The 25,789-nt window shown below is 35.4% G+C and overlaps 1 protein-coding gene across 26 annotated transcripts in view; it reads left to right on the forward strand.

Moving 5' to 3' along the window:
- Positions 1-25,789, forward strand: part of CLASP2 (cytoplasmic linker associated protein 2) — a gene marked incomplete at its 5' end in the record, with an annotated part of 149,484 nt that overhangs the window by 89,941 nt on the left and 33,754 nt on the right. For 7 of the 26 annotated variants that reach the window (XM_082015479.1, XM_082015487.1, XM_082015488.1 and 4 more), the window contains 11 exons: positions 1,356-1,415; positions 2,583-2,660; positions 3,256-3,423; positions 5,415-5,470; positions 6,598-6,768; positions 9,975-9,998; positions 12,832-12,849; positions 14,792-14,893; positions 20,011-20,181; positions 21,136-21,243; positions 25,410-25,472. In XM_082015479.1, the coding sequence (XP_081871605.1) occupies positions 1,356-1,415; positions 2,583-2,660; positions 3,256-3,423; positions 5,415-5,470; positions 6,598-6,768; positions 9,975-9,998; positions 12,832-12,849; positions 14,792-14,893; positions 20,011-20,181; positions 21,136-21,243; positions 25,410-25,472 (1,019 nt within the window). Of the gene's footprint in view, positions 1-1,355; positions 1,416-2,582; positions 2,661-3,255; positions 3,424-5,414; positions 5,471-6,597; positions 6,769-9,974; positions 9,999-12,831; positions 12,850-14,791; positions 14,894-15,030; positions 15,058-18,031; positions 18,059-20,010; positions 20,182-21,135; positions 21,244-25,409; positions 25,473-25,789 lie in introns of all 26 variants that reach the window. The other 19 variants (XM_082015489.1, XM_082015492.1, XM_082015469.1 and 16 more) reach the window with 6 other exon arrangements.

Here is a 25,789-nt window from a genome sequence, read left to right on the forward strand (position 1 = left end):
TAGGACATGGTGGCTCAATGTGTTGTCATGTTTAACAGCTGAGGTGCGTCTTCAGCATGTTGTTTTTTCCAGGAACGTGTTACTTGAACACTTGTATTGGCTCTTGACAAAATTAATTCGTTTCTGCCAGTGTCGGTTTCTCCACAGAATCTCACGATTTCTTTCTCAGAAAGCTAGCTCTGAAAGTGATATAGCTATGTTTATGCAAGAAATAGTTTGAGCATCTAAACTATTTGCTCTGAATCTAAGCTATCTTTGCATCCAAAGCAAGTTATCTCAGCCCAGATTATACTGACCTGTCATAACTTCTAGTTTGACTGCAGAACAATTCACAGGGCTTCAGTGCCTTACCATGGCTTTGCTCATGAACATTAGACTGTAGGTGGCTTTGGTACTGCAGTTCACAATCCAGTGAGCATCAGTGAAGGTGGCCAAAATTGCACTGTTTTCATACTGACATCATTCCTTTGGAAAGACAGAGGAAAACTAGGTCGGTTGTAATAATGAAAAGCGTTTCAGGGTTTCTTGCCATGTCCTGTAGGTGTCCAAAAGATTTGGGCAGAATAAAAATGAAATCTGTCCTTCCAGAACAGGTCAAAGATTAAACATAACCAGAAAAAGCAGTAATTCCAGACAGTGAAGTCCACTGCCTTTTTGAAGACTTGTTATCTACACCTTCCTAATCTGTGTCGCTTTGATTTGTTCACCAGAATCTAGCTTCAGACATATTTTAAAGTATGTCTTTTGCTAATAGCTGTCTGCTAAATTGTCAAGAATTCTGAATTAATAATGAATAAGGTTACATAACTTAGTTTGGACAGTGCCAGCAAATCTTCAGGAGTGCTTTCTATATGCAGAGCCCTGTACTAATGGTCTCATGTTTTCCTTTATGCTACATACTCAGTAATGACAGATGAAAGGATGGGAATAGTGTTCGGGACAGAAGTTCACTGCCATAGAAACATTATGTTGTGACTTAATGGCTGAATTTTTAAAGTATTGATTTTTTTTTTTAATATTAAGATTTTATAGCTTGTACAACTTTTAAACTTTATTGATCTTTGTCTGTTATTTTGGGGCTAATAAAACTATCATAGCCTATGTGTAATAACATGACAGGTGGTTAATTGAACCACATCTTTGTTTTTTTGAAGTTTAGGATTAGTTAGCCTGTGTGTTTGCTTTCTCTACAGAATGTTTTAACTTTGCAATGAAGTGACCAGTGTCCTTATTTGACAGTTAAACGTACTTTTGTGTATTTGTTTCCCTTGAGGGAAGGAGTAAAGTTACTTTTTATTCCACAAGCACATTAAAGAAATGAGTATTAATTATAACTTTTTGTTCTGTCTTTTTAGGCGCTCCTTTGAATTTTTAGACCTGTTGTTACAAGAGTGGCAGACACATTCGTTGGAAAGGTATGGGCCAGTGTACTTTTTTCTCAAGAATAAACTACTAATGAATTTTAAGACAGAAATCCTTTAATTGGATTATGTTGTTTGGTGTTGGCCAACCTTTCTAGCACAGCAAGTCATGTGGCTCATTCAGGTGCCAGGGAGAAGTAGAACTATATGCTCCAGCCTTGACTTCATGTTGCCTCCTTTCCTTTTACCCTCTGCCTCTTCTCCTATACTGTACGTGAGCAATGCATACCATGCTTTCTCAGAATTTCACATATATCTTGTATCCTGTGCAGCAAAGATGCACAGGTAAGCATCTGTCTTTTCTCCTGAAACGAGGAAATTTGTGTGTTCACCATAACAAGACTGCAAGTGGGATTACGCTGGAGGATGATTCTAGTAATGATTAAGAGTACACTGTAGCTTCTCTGGGTAGATAAGAAAACAGTACGTGCATCAGCTCTGCAGGTTGTGTACTGTTAGCACAGAGTAAGAGCAAAGGGACTACAAGGCCTCCAGAGAAGGCTCTGGAGAGCTCATCCAGTTCCATGGTCACCTTTCACCCCCTCAAGGAGCTCCTGAGAAAGTGAGCAATTGGGAGATCACTTTATGTCAGAGTGTGTATGTGTGTTTTTAAAAAAACAAACACCCCATCCCCCCCAAGCAAAAATAAAACCCCAAACATATTTTGAATTAAAATTTGTTTATCATTGCAATTTTTAGTTGTTCTGATGGGTGCTTTTCTGTTCTTTGAGCATGTGTTGAGGTTTAGAACTCGTACACCAGAGGCTTTCAGAGATGAATTTACAGGAAAGAAAACTTACAAATATTAACTCCTTCCTTTTTCTTGGTATTAACATAGTAGGGTAAATAATTTTTCCATTGCAGTAAAGTAGGTGTCTTTAAAAAGGTGGTTCTAAATAACTTTTTAAGTGTGATAGGTGGATGTGTGTCTGAAAAGTAGGTTACAATTCTCTCAGACTGAAGGAGGAAGCTTACTTAAACCTTTACAGAAGGTGCAATTATGTAATAGGTGTCCTTCAGCATTTGTTTACTTCATGTCTTAGAAGGAACTACTATCTCAGCTGGTTTTTACTTAGAGAAATGTTAATTAAAGGGTAAAACTTTACTACTAAAAATAGAATTTGGAGCAGCAAAATAGCATGAAGAATGTCTTTCTTCTAGGCACGCAGCTGTCTTGGTTGAAACAATCAAGAAGGGTATTCATGATGCTGATGCAGAAGCGAGAGTGGAGGCAAGAAAGTGAGTTTTTACTACATTTTGCTCTGAAAAATTGTATGGTTTACATAAGCAATAGAAGGCTTCCATCAGAGGTGAGCGGCTAACTATGGCTGAAGAAGAGGGCACAAGTCAGGTTGAAAATTGTTGTTTCTGTTCTCGGAGTCCTGAATTAATATCTGGTTTCTTTTGCAAAATACATTCTGAAAGGTCAGGCAACTAATACTGTTGTGCAGCATTTGAAGATTCTACTGAAACAGGAGTTGTAAAGGTTGATATTGCTGCATAACCATCCTCCCCCCTCCGCCTTAAGTCATTAAACAGCTGCAGCAGTTTGACTAGTGAGTAAGCCAGAAGAGAATTTCTCTTGCTTCCCCAGAGAATCGGTAAGTGAATGTGAGAATTTCAGAGGGTAGACTAATCTTTCAAAAAGATTAATTCAGTCAATGTAGCTGGTTTCTTTTATGATTTGATGAGCAGTATTGTATGCATTACATATCTTCAGTTTGAGTTCCTTTCCCTCCCATCCCTGGTTCGTTCTGTAATCTTCTACTTCCTGACTCCACACTTCGAAGAAAATACAGAGCAATTACATGTGGTTAATTCTCTTGTTTTGCAGGGCTTATCTGGGTCTTAGAAATCACTTTCCTAGTGAAGCCGAGACTCTCTACAATTCTCTTGAGCCACCCTATCAAAGAAGCCTCCAGACCTACTTGAAGAATTCTGGCAGTATAGCATCTCTCCCTCAGTCAGACAGGTCATCCTCCAGTTCACAGGAGAGTCTCAAGTAAGTGTCACTTAACTATTTCTGAGTCTATAAACAAATAAAAACTGTTTCTCAAAAGCGAATGAGCCAGACTTCTGTGGTGTACAGAAAAGCTGCAATTGTATTTTGTCACTTTCAATTTTTTTGAAAAAAAAAAAAAAAAAATCTTTTACTGTGTTTTGCTATATGACAGTATTACCCAAGCAAGGTGAAAAATAAGGACAGTCATTAACTAGATTTTTAGCAAGCTGTTCTTATTCACATATTTATTTCTTAGCAGGCTCTGTAATGCCAAAATACCTACAAGGTTCACATACTGATGTCCAGCGTTCTGGTGCAGTGCATAAGTCTGGGAGAAAATAACGGTGTTACTCCTTTTTTATCCCTTTTCACTGGGAAGTATGAGAAAGAGACATTGACATTCATTCAGATAAGAGATTGTCTTTTTCCTGTCCTCACAGTATTGAATAGCACAGCTGCAAAATACTGCTAATGCATAATTACTAGAGGGTAGGTCTGTGCTGCAGTCAGTGGTGTATTAAAATGTATAGATAATTTTGAGCTGAATAGATTAAAGTTTGCTTAGGTACACATAGCAAAAAAAATCTACTGCCTTTTACTAGAAATGTAAAACAGTAGTAGTAATATGTGGTGATTTTTTTTCCTTGAAATTCTGGAAGGCTTTCTCAAAGTATTTAAACCTGTTAAGATTTCAATTCAGATACTTTGTTTCCAAAGCCAGAGAACTTGTCTGCTCACTTTTGACTTCAAAGCAAAGACTGCTTCCAGCATATTGGAAGTTAATGTTTTTCTTTTTTTTGGCTGCCGCCTTAAATACCAGCGGCTTTCCCTCTTCTGTGTCAAATCTTATCTTTCCTATAATACTTGTAATTATAAAAAACATTTTAAAAATAATTGTCTGTAATGGAGGCTATTGCTAAGACTTTATTTTCCACGGACAAATGTTTATTCAAAGATGCAAATACATGATCTTCTGTGAGGAGTTAGGTAACAGTGCTGACCTCTATATTATCATTGAGCACCTCAGCTAATAACTTGGATAAATACACAATATTATGCATCTCTGCTCTGTGCTTTTTGGTTTAAAATTAGAAGGATTATCTTTACTAAAGCTGACACTCCAGACTCAGACTGTAATTTGACTATTGGTGAAATAGTCAACTATTTCAGTAAATGCAAACCTTCCCAGTCAGGTAAATATTTAGATGGCTAGATATGAATCAATTAATAAAGTATCCTGCTTTCTTCTAGTAGTCTTTTGCTTTTCCCTGGTCCCTCTGACTGCATTTTACCCTTTTGAACCAGACAGAAGGAAGGGCTCACAGTTAAACTTGAGTAGACAGAGAGATTTTGCTTCAGTAACTACTCATTTTTGCAGTAAGAGTAAAGGGAAATGGGGAGAAAACATAAAGGAAAAGAAGAGATTTTTCTGCTTTTATAAATTATGGGAGCCTCTAAAACTGAAACGGGAAATACAGTCTAGCTATTTAGAAGTTTCTAATTTGTACCTCAATTCTTGGGACTGGATGAGTCTTATGAATTACACAGCTGTTTTCCTTGGTATTGCCATTCCTTGGTATTTGCACTTCACATAATTTCTTTCATAAGTCAACCTTTTTGTGTAGCTTCTGCCATTTTTGTTTGACCGCTGATTTAGATGATCAGCCCTGTGGTTAAAACCTTGTACTGACGCCTTAAATGCTTCTGTGACCAAGTCTGGAATGCCTGAACTGTGTTAGCAAGTGTGCCTATTGATAACCTAAGGGCTAATGCTTTGTGGCAAAGATGTAATTTTATAAAATATAAAAGATAAGATGATGTTTTCTTTATCATTCTGTATTTAATGTGTCTGTTGAAAATATGCTCAGAAAGTTAAGGGGAGGAAAGAACAGAATTTTTTTTTCTGTCCATTATTGTTGCCTTTTGGATCTGATACATGAAACTTACTTGTTGGGTTTATTAACTGTTTTTTTTTTTCTTTTTTCCTGCAGTCGGCCTCTATCTTCTAAATGGTCTGCAGCCAGCCCAGCAAGCCTTGCAGGCAGAGGTAAGGTGGTTGCTATATAGTACGATGCGCAATAATTGTTCTTCATGTTCTTTGAATTAGAAGTTTTAAATGCAGCTTAAAGTCTTACTGTCTTAAGCATTTACCCTGTTTCCAAGTTGAATAATATTATGTGTCACTACAAATGGCACCTGGAGCTACGATTGCCTCATTTACTTGCTTCACAGTTTATGTATTTTTCAGTTATTGCAAGTATAAGACATAATTTGCTATGTATTGGTACTGTTAATTGATCATCTGTCTTGGAGTTTTGTCATGAAACAGTTGTTCTAAAGAAGCAAAACATTACTCTGTGGTCTAGTCTATGGTCTGTTAAGGCTTATGGCAGTTGGCAATGAAGGACTCGGACCTTTCATCTATTCCCGTGTGGCTGCTGCTCTTTATAAAAAACGAAAAACCCACAGATTTGCAATTCAAAGAGTTAATTTTTTCTTGAGTTTTCAGAATTTAATATCTTCATCCTTTCTTCACATAATGTGTTTGTAACTCTTCTGGAGTAAATCACTGAACTCCTTTTTACAAATGGCCAGTAATTGAGAGTATTTGTTTTCTGGATACTGAAACTGTTAAGGGGGAGTCAAGTTTTGAAGACCTAAACCAATGCTTAAAATTAACTGAAGCAAATAGTTAATATTCAGTGAATAATAGGAGATGAGTATAAAAATACTTTACAGAAGATTAGACCCTAAAGCAATTTAAGGTATGCATTCAGCTTGCCTGTGGCTTTGTCTTAGCTGAAGTGTGGGTCTGTTATCTTCCTTCAGTATCACGAGCGATGCTGTGAATTTCCTTACCTTTGTGAAGCATGTAATAAATCACATAGTTATGTTATTTATGCTAGGGTGGGAGTACATAGTGTCTCTTCAATAATGCTAAAATCTTGTGCTGCATGAAGATAAATACTGCTGTAAAATAAACTGTTCTTTATCTGAATTTCATGGCAACACCAGGTCTAGTTTGCTTCTTAACCTCAATAATATTTGGTTTATTAGACTTACACTATTTTACATCGTTTTCTGTACTTTCTGCAGGTATGCTGCAGTAGTAGACAATGTTGACCTTTTAAATAGAATTAATTTTATTCATTGCCAACTTTTTTTTCCCCCTAGTTTCAGGCAGCAGCAAGAGTGTTCCAAGCCCAGGAACTCTACAAAGGTCTCGCAGCGACATTGATGTTAATGCTGCTGCAGGTGCAAAGGCCCGCCATGCTGCTGGACAGACAGCTGGAGCTGGGCGCTTGTCAGCAGCTGGTCTACCTCCAGGATCTTATGCTTCACTAGGTAAGGGAAACATCTCTACAATACTGTGAAATATTTTTTGAGGTTTTTGATCAAAAAGTTACAGGAAAATACTTCTACATTTGAAAAATTGTCATCATTTTTAGTAATATTGGAGTATTGCAGAAGAGCAGGTGTTCTGAAATAAGTTACCGGTTTTGCTAGATGTTTTATTTTACTTGTGCTGAAAGAATGCCGATGTAAAGAATGTGTCCATACTATCCTCTTTATATGTGTTAATCTGGGATTAACTAAGTGCTGGAAGGAGCGGTACCTTCACTTAACAGCAGGTGGTGATCATGGGTTTTTTTGTTTCTAGAAGTAATAGGGAAATGAGTGTTAGGACTCAGGATTTTCCCATTTTTCTCAGCTCTTCAGCTGACTATTTTACAATAATGCTAAAGAGACATCTTGGCAGTAAGTGGTGGCTTCTTCACTTAATACAGAAGTGTTTTACACAATAGTATACAACATTGATTTCATAGATTTCTTTCTAAGCATTGTTGATGGAACTATGGGTATGTTTTTTATCTAGGTGACAGTCTTCATTGGTAGGAATACTTGCTCTTAGACATAAAGTGCTAAAAATTATAAGAGTGCAGAAAAGTATTTGGGGTGGTGGTGGTAGATGCTAGTGAGGAGGGTAAAGGAATGTGGGCATGTTTTTGTTCTTTTTAGGTTATCCATACAGAAGGGTAGCAGTGGGAGAAGTGAGGCTCAGTGTTGACAAAACTGTTAGTTTTTTCTTCTCAGCTTATGTGACAGCTAGATCACCAAGGAGGTGATGTCCTAATGTCAGTATTGCCAAAGATGATGACAAGAGAGGTGGAGAAACAATACAGTTTTTCTGATTTTCTTGATGTTTGCGGAAATGTGAGGATACGCTTAGGCTATGGTTTCAAAGTTTTTGGTTGTGCTTTTTTAAAATAAAATTTAAGCTAAAAGCTATTTCAGATGAGCTGATTCTTTAGTCATCAGGGCCTGCTTGAAATGGTTTGAACGCCATTGATTTTAGGATTAAGGTTGAGCGTGTGCAATGCTGACTAAAAGGAATACTTGCTACTTGAAATAGTAATTTCGGGTGTGGGCTCCCTCTAGTGCCCGCAGGGGAGTGAATCACAGAACCAACCGGTGGACATCAAAGTTAGAGGCTGCTCAGTTTTGTTGGTGGAGGAGATATACTTGTGGTTATTGCTTGAGGAATTCTCAGTTTCTCATAGCTTAATACTTAAAAGCCTGAAATAGATGGGAAGATTGTTCTCTGAGATCAGAGTATTGCCTAGTCTCTTTTGGTGTACAACTGGACATATTCTGAATCCCAGACAGAGCTGGAGTTCAGCTATTGTGAGAAGTGAAAGTGTCACAGCATGGTGGTTAGAATGGGGAAAAAAAAGTCAAATGGAAAACAAAGAGAGAAATCTCTTCATGCTGCTGAAATGCAGGGACTACTTCGGTCTGAAAGAGTTTCACAGAAAATAGCTCTCGATTAGAGTATTGGTTTGCTTTCAGAATATTTTAAGCAATATGGGATTCATGTCCAGAATTTTGTAAGCAAGGGTTAGGAAGGGCACAGAGGTTTTCAGGGAAGTAACTAGTCGTGCTTTTAGGCAGGAAAATAATAGAAATAAATAGCTTATTCTCCTTGTAGTTTATAGATTTGATGAGTGGGGGTGGGGGAGAGGAATAAATAGGCAGTAAGTCCAGGTCATATTCTTTTGAAGGATTTGAGTAGCTGGAAAGCTTTGCCTTGCTAGCAGATGCAGTAACTTGTGGAGAATAATACAATATTGGTTTGAAATGGCAAAATAATGTGATACTAGCAATGTATACTAAAGTCAATTCATATTATAGGTGGTATAAGGGCAGTGATAGTCAAGGAGACCAAGATTTGTTTACAGTCACAGAAAAGCAGTACTGCTTGATTGATCTTGGCTCATTCTCCTAACAACTTTTTAATAGTGGTAAGGTAATTTAAATGACACATACACATCCCCTCTTACCTATATAGAGGGTGTGACTGTTGTGTGTTTGGCTATGGATTAACTATGGAATCCACCTCAAAATATTGTTTGCTCTTAGTTTTCAAAAGGTAACCTTAAAATGAAAGGAGTGTGAATCCAAGCAAGTGCCGTGTTTCAGAAAATGGACTGATTTGTAAACTTCTCCCCTCTGTTCATTTTAAGGAGGTTGTTTATACTAAATCCAAATATGGCACCTTAAATTACAGAATTATCAAGATAATGCTGACTATGGTACTAAAATGCTTACAAAATGTTAGTGTATTTCCGTAATGCTTTCCACATCTTTTCAGGTGTTGCAGTCAATACCAAAATAAATAACATAGTTTTGTCTGGATCTTGAATTCATTTTTACCCTTACTTACAGAGAAACATCCACCTTTTGCTTAAACAGCTGCGAAATTTAGAGCCTTAGAGGACCACAAATTCATGAGCATAGTAATCCATAATTGTCTCCATCCATCTCTTCCGTTTTTATTATTAATAGTAGAAGTCTTGCTTATTTATGGTTGGGGTTTTTTTAAAGACTATTCTAGAAGCAGGAGGACATTCTTTAGTTATTCTGAATATTGACTATCTTTGACATCAAAGATGTCAAAGGAGGACACTTAGGCTGTAATTATATGTCTCACACTAAATGTTTTAATTTTCATTGTTACTGTCAGAATATGTATGCACTACCTTCCAGCTGAACTGGTAAATCTTTAATGCTTTTAAACTAGAGTGGAACTTTCTCCCATTTGTCCTCTGTCTTTATTGTGACGTCTTTTTTCCCTCCTGTACCTTAGCCCAGGTGGGGTTTCATGCTCAATAGCAAATTTAGTAAGAAACAGAAATATTGTGGTTCAGTAATGATATAAATATGTACTGATGCTTCAGTAATGGTTGACATGAAGCATGAAACAGTTTATAAAATAATTCATTGTAAGATTGTGCTCAAATCTGGGCAATACGGAGAGATTCAACATCCCTGTGCAGGGTACTCGTACCCCATTCTGCAATTTTCTACTTTGTACTGAGAGAAATCAGCTTTATTTAAGGTAGCTTATACATGCATGAATTAGATAAACATGTCTGCTGTATTTAATATTAATGTATTTTCCTTAATTAATGTTTTATGACTCTGCTGTGAACACCTTTATTCTAACACACTAAGTTTTCCATGTTTCTTTGCCTGCTTTATCAACAAAGAGGATACTTCTGACAAGATGGATGGTAAGAAATTGTTTAGTCTGTCCTCTAATTCTGTTAAATATTTAATAAAGTGTCTTTTATGTAAAATTACTGATGTTCAATAGATTTGTCTGTTCACTAACAAAATACTATGCTGTTTTCATTAACTCCAGTGTAATCTTGATGTCTTAATATATGTGTTGTTATTGCTGTATTTGTCAATGTTTTTGATTGGTCTCTATGAGCAACAGAAACTTTATCAGAAATTGGACATTACTCCTATTTTTTTTTTTAAAGCTCTATTAATTACAGAGCAATTCTGTAATCAATACATGGGTGTTTTTTAAACTAGCTCTAGTTCCATGGTGTTTCATAGCTTTACCTGTAAAGTCAAATTTTTTTACTTCTTGGCAGAACAGCAATGGGAGAGTAAAAGATGCTTGACCACATAATTAAGGGTTTAAAAACAAACAACACAAACCTAAAATCTTCTATTTCAAAAGTACTCTATCAAAATCTAGTCTAGTTACATAACTTTAAGTGCCTGTAAATCCTGTAATACAATGTAATTCTACTAAATAGCTTGTTAAGAAGACCTACTTGATAAAATAGCTTACCGAGTAGTCCAGCTAAGTTTTAGTGCTTACTTTTTCTTAATTTACTGTATTAAACACATGGAGGAAGTTTTTACCCTAACTGCAAAGCAGTTGAGAATCAGGCTTCTCATAGCAGTTGTCTGTTTCAGGTGTGCTTAAGTAGTGTTTCCCCTATAATAAAGTGACAGGGTCCCAGCTTGATGCCTGATAATTCTAGTCCTAATTTATCGCTGGGAAACGCGTAACAAGTCAGTTGTTTGTTACTTAATAGTTCTTGTCATGTGTTTATTAACAGTGCATGTTTTAAAGAATGAGTAGATTACTGGAAGCAAAGCAGATGATGTTTTTCATAGAAATGAAAACAGTAAGAAGGTAGATCTCTAAAACCCAGAATCCTGAATCATTTTAAAGCACAGATTATCAGTTTCATGCGAGATACTTTTTGGAAGAATTTGAGACATTTTTGAGTATTGCAGATGGCAAGCCTACTTTAATAAAATGAGGGGGGTTTGTACAGGATAGTAGTGTGTCTTGCTTATTTCCATATCAGATTTCCTTGTGTTGCATGTAATAAGATTTCTTTATAATTATGTGTGCTAGACACTTCACCTTGAGCTTTTTCATGTTGCCACCAGCAATAAAGGTTCTTAGGGCCATGTGTATAGGCTTTTTCTTTTGTTCAGACCAGTAGTCACAACTAAGGGTGTCCCACAGGTCTGCTTAAAAACAATAAGGCAAGTGTTACACAATTGGTCAGAATAACAGAGGTTTTTTTGTAGACGATATCTGTAGCGATGATGTGTGAGACACAATGAACAGAGCCTAGCTCTCCAGCTATAGTTGTATGATATAGCTGCTCTGATCTAACCATCACCAGCAGGAACTAACCATTTTCCTTTTCCCACTAATCCTGGCCACGTGTTCCTACTACTTCTTTCACTAATGCCTTGTAATACTCCATTATCAATCACTGTAGGTGAACCAACTGCAGAAAACTGATTTCATAACACAGAAGTGAATTCTATTCTGTTATTTAGCTTTTGGAGCTGACAGTGAGCCTTTAACCATCCAAACCAGGTGATAGCATAAGGGTAGAGAGCAAGAAGAAGCAGAACCACCCCTTTTAGGAGCAGCTAGCTGTTAGCCTGGCTTAGGTGTTGCATGGAACCTGCCGTCCAAGATCCAGCTCTGGAAGAATGTTGGATTTGGGGGCTGGGGGGCGTAATTTAGGATTTGGGTTGGTTTTTTTATACAGACTGACAAATTCGATCTGGAAAACTTTGAGGCACACCTACATACATACTACTGTAACTGATTTTGTGAAGAATCATTGAAATTTACGCTGAATTAATTTTTTAGAGGGAGTTTTTAAAAATAGTGCCTTGAAAATAGTATAATATGAGAAAACCGTAGCCAGGTTTGCTGAGAAAGTTAAGTTCAGGCTAGACAAAGACACTAACGAATGATTTAATCACTGTAGTTCTCTTACAAGGCAGAAATGGCATAGTGTGAAAACAAACATGGAAATACCCTTTGATTTTTTTTGAGACACATAACATTTTTATCACTGCTATTCCATTATCAGATTTGTTTCAAAGGAACCTAGAGAGAGGATGGACTATTGTTTAGGTAGCTTCCCATCAATTCCCACATACTGATGACAGTAAAAAGATTTGTCCAACTCTCATTTTGTCATAATCAAGCCATGTTAAGCTTGGCGTACTTGTTCAAGTGTGATCTGGTTTCAGCAAGCTTATACTACTTCCGCTTCCCTAAGCAAAACTTGATCTTGTGCATGTAGATCTTCAGAGTTCTCATGGACTTAATTCAGAGAAATCCTCCTTCCTGGCCATTCCTATCAAGTTATCACTGTCCAGTGTGGGAACACTGTCCTTGTGTATTTTTCTCTGAGATAGTTTATAATAGTATGTTTTGTATTTTTGGAAGAGCTTGCACTAAAATATTTTCAATGTCTGTATTGATCTGTACATGTCATTTTGTTGAGTTACCTCAGATTTTTTTTGCCCTAATGATTTTTTTTGTGGTTTTGTAACAAGTTTGGAAGGCAGTGCTATATACTATGTTTTTGTAAATCACTAACAGTATAGTATGGATGTTGATAATTTTGCTTCAGTTCAATAATGGAGTTGCAACACAAAAGCTTTGTAACTCTTGACTTGATAACATTTGTCAAGATTCATAAGATTAATCTCAAAAAGGAACTGGAGAGACACACTATTGTTTGGAATATCATGTATTTTATTATTTTTTCTGTTTAGGAACAGCTTCTGAAGATGGTAAGAAAATATTTTGTTAGAATAGCTAATGTTTTCAGCTTCATATTTTCATTAGTACAAATTAAGCTTTACAAGTAGAATGTGGTCTTTCTGGGGCTCTGTGGAGGTTCATAACTCCAGATAGCTTATGCATCTAATACTTAGTTGTCATGTGATATTTTTAAATTTCTTTTGCTTTTATTTTAATTCTCAAGTACTCATCTGCTATAGAAGCGTCATTGCTTAACATTTTTAGTGTGAAATAGGAGCTTTATAATTTTGCATTTGTGTGTTAAAGCAAATCTTGTTACAGTACTTTTCATCAAACATATTCATGCTGTGGAAAGCAGGTGCTACTATTACTCTGACATTTGGGAATCCATTTCAATATGCTATTAACATTTAAACCTGTCATTAGTGAATGGATGTAGAGACTCCAAATGAGTTAACAGTTCATTTGCCTCACAAATACAAACTGTTTTTTTACCTTGATAAAATTGAAACAGGTTCCAAGCAATAATTTAACGTAGTATCGAAATAGTGGCACTCTGTATTCCTAAGTTTTTGGGCCAAATTCTGAACACAGTTACATGCCTTGCAGTCTCACAGCGCTCAGTGGGTAAACATTGCCATTGCACAGGGATAACTAGTAGAGTTTGGATTTGTTAATCTAACCGTTCTTGTTAGCATATTGTTTTCTAATAGTTTAGTGAATAACCTCCTTTATCCTGATTCTCTTCTTATAGACTCTCATCTATGTCTATTCCCTCTACTTGGATGAATAATATTAACTTGGTTGGTCTCCAAATTCTCCTGTGGAAAGCCTAAAGAGGCTAGAACTAAATAACAGTGTGTGTACCTAATTCTTCTGGGTCAAATATTGACTCTACATGTCTAGAAAATATTTTAATTATGCTGGTTTTAAAAGTGGATTACTTGTTGAATGAGATCCACCCTGTACAAGCTTTTTGGGTTTTGTTCTTGCAACTTAGAAGAATTATGGTTAGATGTTTTTTGGTTTTTCTTTCATTTTTCTGTTGTTTGAGAGGTTGGCTTAGGACATGTAGTACACAAGTCTACTGTTTTCATTTATGAATGGTCTTTCAGTTACCTATAATTCATCCAACTGAGGTCTTCCTTTCTTTCACAATTTCCTTGTGTACTCTGGATGTTATGAGGAACATGGCTAATAATGCAGAAGGGCTTAACCCAGAACCAAGATGGTTTGGCATTTTAGAGAGAAGTGAATCAATTGCTTTAGTTGTAGATACTCAGTTTAATCTATGTCTTCCTCATTTCTATCTGTTGAGTAGTATTTCCTTACATCATGTGATGTACTGTGACACACTGAGAAGTACTTAAGTGTACTTTGTAAAGTACTGTAAAAGGCTTGGGAAATCCTGCAGAAGTCTATATGACTGCGGCCAGGAAAACAATACAATCTTCAGCAATAAGCAAGCTAGCATTTAGATTTTTAAAAAGAGGAGTGAAGTTGGAAAGATACCTCAGAACCCTATTCAAAAAATAGTCCACATAAATTTTGTAGTTCACAACAGCAAAAGTAGAATTATGACCACAAGTAATCATGAGAAGACTCTGCCTGATACAGGAACATTAGTGTATGCATTACCTACTATATTTAATTAACTTCCCTTTTTAAAAATATTATCAACCTATTTACGTTGGAAGCAAGAACTAGCTAGCTAGTTTAGGGTGTTTAAGTGATAATGTGTAAATTGCTTACTGAAACATGTAGCATCAGACAAGTATTTTGATTCCTTATGTACTAAGTCCTTCAAGGTATTCAAATTTCTACTAATTATCCCAAACAAATTTTCACCAGTTGAGTTACATTATGCTTTTTTATCTACAGAAACTTAAGAAAATATTAGTAAATGCTACTGATACTTTGCTCTCTACATTACTGTGAAAAACTGATTTAATGCCTTGTTTTTTTTTATAGGTCGTGTACGAACAAAACTTTCAACACCTTCTGTTGGTATTGGAAATTCTAAAACAGATTCCAGAGGACGGAGTAGAACCAAAGTGGTGTCACAGTCTCAGCGTATGTATTTTCTGTTTGTCAGTTATACCTGATAACGAGGCCAAATACTTAAGCATATATTCGTTGACCAATGGATACAGTCAAAGTTCATTTAAAAAAAAAAAAGCTACATACTGAGTTGTTGTTCTGTGCCTTAGGTTCATCATCGCCAGACAAAAATGAAGGTATTTTTTTCAGTGTTTTGGGTCAGTGGTATTTGCATGCTTTTCTAATTCATGTTGTTTTTCTCTGGACAAAATACTAGGCTAGGTCTTAGTTTGCCAATTAAATTAGATAATGTAACAGGAAATTAAATCTACCCTTCAATTCTGTCTTCAATTATAACTTCTCAACATTCTTTTCCCCCCTTTCTGACCTCATCAACATGAGACACCAGTAAACTTCTATCAGTTAAATTTGACACATGGACAAGTAATACAGAAGAATGGGTAGGCTGAATGGTGTCCTCAGTGTTACCTGCAAAAACTAATTTTTTGTTTTTCAAGAATTCTTACTTTTCAGCCAGAAATGCCTATTTTCATTTTAAGCTAGGTACTACTCTAGCTCTTGGATATATATTCCTTTTTTTTTGTGTTTTATTGCAGGTGTTACTTTTATTTAACTCTCCTTTGGAGTAAAAATACTAAACCCTAACTTTATAATCAGTTACTTAGCGTATATTGAATCAAAGGGTTAAAACAAGCAATTTACTGTATGTCAGCTAATCCTTAGTAATTTTCTATGTGTGTTTAGAAACCAAAGCAAATGCGAAATTTCCAATCTATCTGAGGACTCTCAGTAATTAAAAAGAGCTGATTATCTCACGTTCTTGGGCACTGGCTGACCTACAGCAACTTGTTCACACATCAGATGTCTCCAACAGATATCTTCTGACTAAGCTCTGTAGTATTTTCAGATTCTTATCTTTGTCCAATTAAGTGAAATGCAATGAAATTAATGAAAGGAAGACAAATTAACAATAAAATTAAAATAAGCTAACCAGTCCTATAGTTTGTCAGGTCAAATGTTATAAACCCAGTAAATTATACATGTTTTGAATTTTCCAGTGTAATTATTTTGCTATCAGTAACCATATACACTTTCTTTTAATAAAAGCCCTTAATTCTATGTTTAACAACAGAAACATTTATCATCACAGCAATGACTGCATTTATCATAAATAGAATGATTTTAGAGGTTAAAAAAGGAGGTAAAAGAGTTTTAGGGTTATTTCCCTCTTAGTGTACTTCCCATGCAGTTTTGCATTACTTCAGTTTCCAGCAAATGCAGTTGGTTTAAGGCTGATCCAATGATTGCAGGTTTTGTGAAAGAAAACTTTCAAAAAATCTAAACAGATAAATATAAAATAACAAAATCCAATAACAGAAGTTCTAAATCATTTTTTTGCTTTGACAGTGCTCTAATCCCACAAGTGTTTGTAGGATGAGAGCTGGAAAATGAAGTCTGGTTATTGGCTGTGACAAAGGTTGTGCAAAACTTGTTTTACATTTTCAGTGTTAAGATGACTACACTATATCATAAGCAAAGGATATTTGGATTAATAATTTAAGGAGGAGGGGAGATAACAGTCCTGTCAAATCACTTTTTCCCATTATGAAAAGCTGTAAGTAGTATCTGTAGCACTTTTCCTTAGTTTTAGGAAAGTTCTGAAGTAAGCTTTTTGAAAATATATTTGTACTTTTATAAGATTTTGTAAATTCTTAAAAACTTAGGATGTTTGATAAACTGTTGTGGGGGGTAAATTTAGGCGGCAGTATAAGACACTTGTGATGATCTTTGTCATATAAAATTAATTAAACTGACTGTACGTTCAGGGAAACAAACTAAAGCTGCTTCAGTCTCTTTTTACTAATAATGACAGTTTTTCTTTGAAGAGAATTCATTTTTGCACAGTATTAATGTCTAAAGAGATAAGTTGAATTGATACTGAAATAACTAGATTTGACTGCATGTGATGATGTGTAAAAGTTAAATGCATGAATGCATCTTTACAGCCTTTTATTACTACTTCTGTTCAGAACAGATGGCTTCAGATAGCTCATTATAACCTGTCAGTGGGGGAGAACAAGAATACTGAGATGTTTTAAGGAAGATAAACAGGGGAAATAAAAATGGATAAGCAAAGGAGAATTGTTAGGCACTGTATGCCAGCTATTTATGTGACTGAAAGTTCCACAGCATTGTGGGGAGTGAGATGCTTGATGTTTCCATACAGGGATTTGTTTTAGTTCCCCAGCTTATAATAGGAAAATAGCTTCATATTAAGAGTTAAGCTTTTAGTTTTTAAAAACCACTGTAACACAGATGGTTTTGTAAATTTAGGGTTACAACTATTTAGCACTTTTGTTCAAAGATCATTTTATGAAAGACTTGCAAATTTGAATGCTGTTACAAAAGATACTTTTTTAGGGTTTTCGAAGCCCTTTTCTATTTTTAAATTGTAACATAAAATAAATGCATATACAATCTATAGCTCATTATTTTATTCTATGGAAGAAAATGTTCCAGGTAATTCAACAAGGTGTGCTAAAATTGCATTACCATCTTCATTCAGAGAAAAAGAATTAAATTTCTGAATGGAAACAAATTCTTACTTTTATACTTCAGATGAATTTTAAAGAGCAAAACCTGAATTCTATGCAAGTCTTTTCAGTTGTGCCATTGTGAGGTTTTTGGTTTTTTTCATCCACCGCGCCTGCAGCTCGGTTCCTTTACTGTCTGTCTCAAAAAAAAATGTTTTGGCCTTGCGTGTAATTTTTGTTCAGCTTTTGAACTTCTTGAACCTTTTTGGCAATGTAGTACTCTGTTAAAGTAATATGAAAGCTACAGTTTCATGTTTAATTGAAATTTAATTCTTCAGTATTATCCAGTTGTTGATTAGAAAACTGAAGAATTGTAATTTGCTTGTGCAGCTTTGCTTCATCTGCTTTGTACATATAGCATCTGAGTTCAGTTCTTCAACTGTGGAAGCTACTTAAAAGCACTGCTTTAGCATAACCCCCTTGTGGCTTTTTCTCCTCTGTGAAATGACTAAAGCTTTCTTATTTCCATTTGCCATCCATTTTTTAATCTGCTCTGCTCCCTCCCTCTTCATGGATTATAAACCCCTACCCTAATCCTGCCTTTACACTTGTTCAGGATCACAGTCTGCTAACCCCATTGGTGGTAAGAGTCTACAGAATTTGTGTATACATCATTGTTTGATCACCTGTTTGACATACCTCATTTGAGGACCCTATTCAGCAGAAATTGTGGCTCACTTTTTTCCATATGCTGCACTTAAATAATTGGATGTTATTTAGAAGGCAATAGATGGGGGTGGGGTTATTTTGGAATACTGTTTTAGTAATCCTTCTTTCATCATTCAGTTCGTTTAGATCTGCTATTGGTGGTAGTACTGACAACAGTATGCCAATGCTGTTATTAGCATAATATTTTCAGGACATTAAGCTTCATTTGGTTTATTTATGCTGTAGTGGTACACTTTGCAGGTCAGACAACAGAAAGATAAATGAAGTATTAGAATGAGAGGTTGCATTTCTTCTGTATATTTTGAGAAGAGTTAAGTTTTTCAGGTTTCTGACCTCTTGAAGAAAATCTTGTAAAAGTCGCTTGCACGGGGAAACCTTCTACAATATTTTCATTGTGTTAAAGAGATACAAAGTATTGGAAGCTAGGAAGAAGGCATAGTAATATCAGGTCTCAGCTGAGATGTCCTGATATGAAGAAACTGCCAAACCCTTAATTTTTGGAGACCACAGCGATTTTATAGATTTGCCTATTCTTTTTTTGCTGTAGAAGTTATGCTTGTTTTTTCCAGGCTGTGCAATATTTTATTTATAATTTCTGCTGAATAGGTCCATAGTTTGGAAAAGGGATTTTGCTAAATAATCATTTCAAGTTTGAATTCAAACAATGAATCTGAAAGTATATGCATGGAACATCGTTCTAGTTTTCTCCCTTCCACCCAGCGTATGTTTCATTTTGTTTGGGATTTTGTTTTTCCCATATAGTTAAGTTTTAATCAACTTGTATCTTTTTTTTAAATGTGCCTCATGAGAAGTAACCCATAAAACTCACTTGAGATGTTGCATGTTAAGTCTGTAGACCTGGTAGCATGGCTGTGGTCATACAGGTACGCGAATATTTTTAAAAGATTAATGAAAGGTTTGCATCTGTATGTAACTAACCTTTGGTAAAAATTATGTTCCGCTTTTCATCTGGTCAGACTTCTTTTGAATTCTGTAGCTAGAAGCAGTATATGTGTATCAACTGGTGGTATAAATAGGATATAATTGGAGAAGAATGGATTCTTTGTTAGGTCTTAGAACTTAAATTTTCTGCAACTGAAATACCAAAAATTAGGCATCAGTGAGTAGTTTCTGGCAGTGACTACAGTGTGTTGAACATTTATAGCACTTCGTAATGTACGGTTTTGATTAATAAAAATATAAGATGCTTAAATATGTCTTGATCATTTTTTATTAGCTTGTTTAAAACTAATTGAAGAATTTCTTCGAATTTGTGGGGTAACCTCCACAGACATTAACTTGAGTATTTTAATTGTCTTCAGTGACATTTTATTTAACTTCTCAGAGAGTAGTGCTTGAAGACCCCATGCTTTTAAAAGCAAGGAGGAAGAGTTTAAATGTTAGGAAGAGGATGTTATTTTATTATTTGGTTGCATTGAAAGAGCTGGGATAACTATGAAATCACTAGTTTAAAGTTGTTCCCTTTAGCTTTCTAACAGTTCTTTCTTTTAATAGAAAATGTGATTAGTGAGACCACGTAGCTTAAAAAATGAACACACCAATGTTCATTCTGGGGACATTGGAACTGTTGCTGAAGACTAGAAATACTTGTTACGGTTTCTTGAGCGTATCTACTGCTAAATACCGTGCCAAGTGCTTCCTTGCGTTGATAATTTTATCTAACTTGTATGTAGTGTTGTTATAACTTGGACCAGGGTTTTTTATTTCACATTTTTACCTTGTAAGTTTTTCCAGACCATTTCAATCTACCACCATTTTCTTACTAACTTCAAGCATTTTTTCCTTTTTAACCGTGGTTGTTTTATCTTCTGTGCTGTTACTTACACTTATTCATTTTGCCTTCAGCTGGCAGTAGATCTGGGTCTCCTGGAAGAGTTTTGACAACCACCACACTTTCCACTATGAACACAGGAGTTCAGAGAGTGTTAGTGAATCCTGCAACTGCACAAAAACGAAGTAAAATCCCACGAAGTCAGGGATGCAGTAGAGAAGCTAGTCCTTCTAGATTGTCAGTAGGTAAGAATCACTGAATAGTGCTCTGTTTCTTTATAGCCTTCTTACTTTTAAGTGCTGGATATATACAGCCTGTGTTTAGTTATACGTGGATGATAAGATTAAAATACATACTGATAAAAGTCTAAAATGTGCCTGTTTTCTGAGGCTAGTCTTTGATATACATGACAGTTTTAAATTTAAGCTGAAGGTTCTAATTTTCTGCTGTCATAATGCAGTAGTTGTTCTTTTCCTCACCTCCCTGTCTTCCTTCTCTTTCTCGCTTTTCTTCACTTAATCATCACCCCCAAAATATCCACATTCATTGAATGAAAGTGTGACAGCATTTTGAAAATATGATTTTCTTCATTACTTCCCTGTGTCTTCAGAGTATGTGTGTGTATGTGTATTCTTCTATGATACAAAAATGTATGTTGTACTACTAAAGTGTAATCAGGTTATACCGTGAGGTTTATCGCGTATTATTGAAAAATACCGGTTGATTTTAATAGTATTGCTGCTGTTCTTTGTTTTGTATTTTGATTTTTACCTTATCTGTATTAACTTTTATGTTTTCCTTCTTTAGAAAACTGTGGGTTTTTTCATTTGCATTGCTGTTGATTAACTTGATCTTGAGCACAAATTTTGATTCAATACTCTATTCACATTTTTCATTGCTTGTTTCCTCTCCATCCTTTTCAAGAGGTTTTTCAACCGTTCTGTAAAGAGTTGGTGAAACCCCATTTTTAGCAGTGTGAAGTAATAATTTCATTGAACTGGCTACACTTAGTGTAATCCAGCACAATCAGGAAAGTGTGTGGAAACAGTTACGACTTACAATATGACACAATTGTCAGTGCCTTTTCTTAGAAATACGTCTTTGATCTTACTGCAAAACAGAATTGCATTAAAACTGCAACTTTTCTTATGTCTTCTCCCTTCTGTGCTGCTGTTTGTCTGTACCCTGAATCATACTAGCACGAGGCAGCCGCATTCCTCGGCCTAGTGTGAGTCAGGGGTGCAGTCGGGAGGCCAGCCGTGAAAGTAGCAGGGACACAAGCCCTGTCCGCTCTTTTCCACCCCTTGGTAAGTACTCAGAGTCCCTTGTTGTGCATGGCTGTCTTTGCCCTTCGTTATTTGCACCTAACGAATCCATGCCTCCTTCATTTAGCTTGTAGCTGGCCATCATTATTTTCCCTTCCTTTGGCTCACTCACCACTTAACTTCAATGGAGAATTGACCAATGTGTGAATGGGTTGCACACTTGAAAAATAAATGCTTTGCCTAGTGTTAGTCTTACCTTAAATACCAAGTCTGGAAAGGTGTGAGACGTGCAGTGCCTAGAGACTTTTTTTTGAAAGGGCAATTCTGCTTTTGGAAAGTTTTTTGAAATTATGTGTTTCTCTCTTTATTACAGCACTCACTGCTTGGATGCAGTTAGATAATCCGTTTCTCACTGACCAGCTAGAGCAAAGAATAGTGTGGCTGTCATCTTCTGCCTTTCCCTGCATCAACACCCAGGGTCTGCTAGTATTCAAAATTGCTCCCTAGTCAATCAATCATTTTGATGTATAAGAAGAAAATAGGCTTCATTTTATATCTACTTACCTATACTGTCATCACTGCATTAGGTGAAAAAATTATAAAAATTTCAAGTTTTTGCTGTTACAGCAAGTAAATATGATGATGCAGATAAGGGACCAATCTACTGAAGCAGAACTGTATTCTGAGGCTGCTCTCCATTTTCTAAAAATGAACAAGGCAAGTAGCAGAGTCCTTGTCCAAGTAGATGAACCAAAGTACAGTTCTGAAGTTTACTTTCAATCTTTGTAGAACAAGTGATAAGTAATTGAAGTAGCAACGGTTGTTACATAGGAAAGAAGAGAGACGTTGAAAACTTAAAAATTCACACGTGTAGCCATGTTCAGTCCTCATTCCTAGAGCTGCAATAAGCAAAAATTTTGTTTCCACTTAGTATTTCAGCTTATTGGTCTGACACCTAAAAGATTTTGCAAGGTGGTCAAGCTGTTGTCTGGTTCTGAAATGTTAGTAAGGCATAGGAACATCAGCTTGTAATTACTTTAACATGTTGTTGGTTAAAGATTAGGGAAGCTTCTCATCTCCATGTATCCTTGTCAAGGTTACTGTGAAGTTGGTAAATTTTGATAAAAGTCTTTTATCAAAACATAAAAGGGGTTTGGAAATTTTTTTTTTGTTTGGTAATAGGAAACTATCTTGTAAGATTGTATCTGAAACTGATCTGGTTTTGGTGTTATCTTTGAGTTAGTCTTCAGTATGTATCCCTCTTTTCTTTGTTCAAGTGTAGTTTTCATAATACTAGCTGTTAAACATAGTCTGAAAATAGTAAATCTCTGGTTTATATCTCAAATTGAGGCACCCGACTGTACTCCTAATTAGCATTGGAAGTCTACTGTGGTCTGTTAAGGCAGTATGCTTCCTGTCAGCCATGGGTTTTTTTTTCTTGAAAGTACAGATTAATTGGATGAAAGCTGTTTCAATAACTAATACTAATTTGTCCAGATGCTATTTAATTGGGAAATTAAATTCCATAAAAGGATCCATTAGTAAACTTGTCCTCTTTTATGAAGACACATCTGGCAGACTGTCTTGTAGTATACACTTATCCTCTCTTCTTTTAGAAATGAGGGTATTTTCTACATCTTTTTGTGCTTCTTTTGCTACGTTATAGCTTGACTTCAATTGCATGCATGTGAGATCTGATTTACATTTCTTATTTGGTCAAATGCTTGTTATCTTAAGACACCTGTATTAAACTAATACCATAAGCTGGGTCATTGAGACAGATGCTACTTGAGGTTTTATTTTTATTTGTGGACTTTAACATTTGTATTCAGATATCGAAACAAGTATATATACAAATACAAAAGATTGAATTGTCTGATAGCACAGAGCATGCAAAATAGCATGTATAGGAATTCAGTGTTGTCAAAAGTAAAAAAAAAAAGCAGCTATACCTGGAATAAATGAGAATTTCTAGGATTCCTTCTAGTATGACTTCTTATTTGAATGATTTCGAAGATGATTTGGTGGGTTTTGGACCAGTTTTATCTTATGAGATGCTGTTAAATTCTATGAAAAATACCAAATTTAGTGTTTTTCAAAGGTACAAAGTGGAAGATGAAATAAGGCAAATTCAGCTCCGTGTTTGTAGCTAGAAACAGTTTTACACAGGGTTGGAGGGGGAAGTTCAATTTGTATTGCATCTGATTCTCAGCAGAGAAATTTTTTCTTATAAATGCTAAGCCCTCTGGGGCATAAAATGACCCAAATGCTACATAATTGCTTCTCTGTATACATTGGTATGAAGTGTTTATGTAATCTCACATCTTGGTATAAGATTATAAACAGGGAGATAACAGCCACTCTGAGAAGCAAGTGATTTGTAATTTATATGGAAGTGCCTATTTTTCTGTTGCATATAGTTAATATTAAATATCAGACTAGTATAATTGCCGTGTTTTAGCCAAGAAATTATGTTATTTTGAGACCATTTAAAATACTTCTTAATTTGATTAATCTTTTAAAAAACGAAACAATAACAGTAAGTACTTGCACAATTTCTACAATTGAGGGGTACAAAGAATATTCTTGAAAATATACTTTGGAATGAGGTATGTTTGATCCAATACAGTGCTTCCTTTCACTGTCTTAAAAACTTGTCCAGCATATTCCAAACATATACAGGATCATCTTGAATTACATGCCTGAAGTTTGAATGTTTCATTGTACCTGTAATTTTCAGGGCTTGTTGGTGAAAAGCAGTAGAAAGGTTTATCGTATTATTGCTTATACTTAAAGCTCGATCAGCCTTGATGCCTGTGTTTTGACATCATCTGTCCTGTCTCCTTTTCTATGCTGAGACATACTTCATGAAGTATTCCACAAAGCATTGTTTGCAAAATAAAACTCCCTAGCTAAACAACTTCATGCAGGTTTAGTTTGAAATAAAATACGTTGCTGTACCTTGTGTAAGGAGTAGAAAACTTTATGTAGAAAAAAAGCAATGTTGTTTCCAGGACCTTTACAGGACTTGGGAACATTTTGGACTTCGCTCTGGTTAAAAGAGGTGTGCTTCCCCAGATGTGATTTGGTCTGTGTCAGGGTTATTTGACTCACATCAGACTCTTAAATTGTGTATGTTAATCAGAGTAAAGGATGACTCTTTGTTTCTATTTATACTACTTTATGTATCCAAAAGGTGTAAAATATTTGTATTTATGGTTATTTAGTAAGTTATAAGATTATATCTGGGATTTATGTCACTGTGGGTGGACATTTGAATTCAAGTTAAAATTGTCAAAACCAGTTTCATTTACATGCCTGTAAAATTCTAACTTAAGTGAACTGAAGAAAGAAGATGAATTGAATTTAAAATTCCTTGGTTTAAGAAAAAAAATATTAGCAATGGTGAGTCAACTTTAGAATCACTAAAAGACCAGTTTTATACAAGTGCCAGAAGGAAGAGGGTACTTAGCTTCATTCAAAAGTCCTTAAGGATCTATGGTACCCACTTTCCATAAATTTAAAGAATCTTAATGAACTACAGTAACTAACATAAATGTTTCAGCTTCACGTTTTATTTATTTAAACAATGCAAATGTGAAATATTAATAACATTACATTTTTTAACTTTAAATTAAAATTTAATAATTTTAACTTTCATCTACATAGTAGTGAGTTTTAACTGAGGTTGTCGTATCTGCATATAGGCAAGAACTCAAGTTTATACAAATTGTCAGCTGCTAACACAGTAAGTTCTTGCAGTAGTCACTTTTTGCAGATAATGTTAGGTACACTAGCCCTGGCTTTAACTTGAGCGCATAGAATTGAGTTAACTCTGCAATGGAAGACCAGTATCAGAGGAACTTTTTAGATATTTCTGAGGATTCTGTTTGTGTGTGTGCGCACGTGTGTCTATGCATTTTTTTTCTTCTTTGAACTTAAACATACTTGCTTTTAATCTGCTGTTAATATTTTAAATTAAAAAAAGTTACGCATGAGTTGTCCAGCATACATAAACCTATATAATTCTATAGAATCATATTGTATTTAGTCAAATAACTTCTCTGAAGCTTTTTCCTTCTGTGTAATACTCAGTTTCTTTGCTAAAGCTGAATCTTTGATAAATATTCTCTTGTTCATCTAAGCAACTATTGCAGCACTTTGATTCCATAGTAATAGATAGGGTTTATATGATCCTGTTATTGCAGCTTCCAGACATCACTCCAGATCCACTGGTGCCCTCTACGCTCCTGATGTTTATGGGGCTACAGGTGAAGGATGAGTACACTTTGCTGTCATCTGTGCAGTCATCCTGGATTTTTTTTCCCCCCCACCTACTTGGTTATTCTCATAGTTCAGTTTTTAAAAGCATTATTTATATTAATTTGAGTTTTGTGGTTTTAATAATCCAGATAGATGTGTTTATGTTGCTAGATCTCGTCTCCACCCTCTAGCGTTAATACTTTTCGTCCTTAACAACAATCATTTTTTTGCTTGCAGAAGAATGTTTTTTAGTTTTCCATTTTTCAGTATTTGTAGAGCATTCTTTATGCATGTAGTTTTCTAATCAGCACTCTCATTAGCCTTC

Source organism: Phaethon aethereus, assembly GCF_964289735.1.
Source record: "Phaethon aethereus genome assembly, chromosome: 2".
In the NCBI taxonomy this organism is placed as follows: Eukaryota; Metazoa; Chordata; class Aves; order Phaethontiformes; family Phaethontidae; genus Phaethon; species Phaethon aethereus.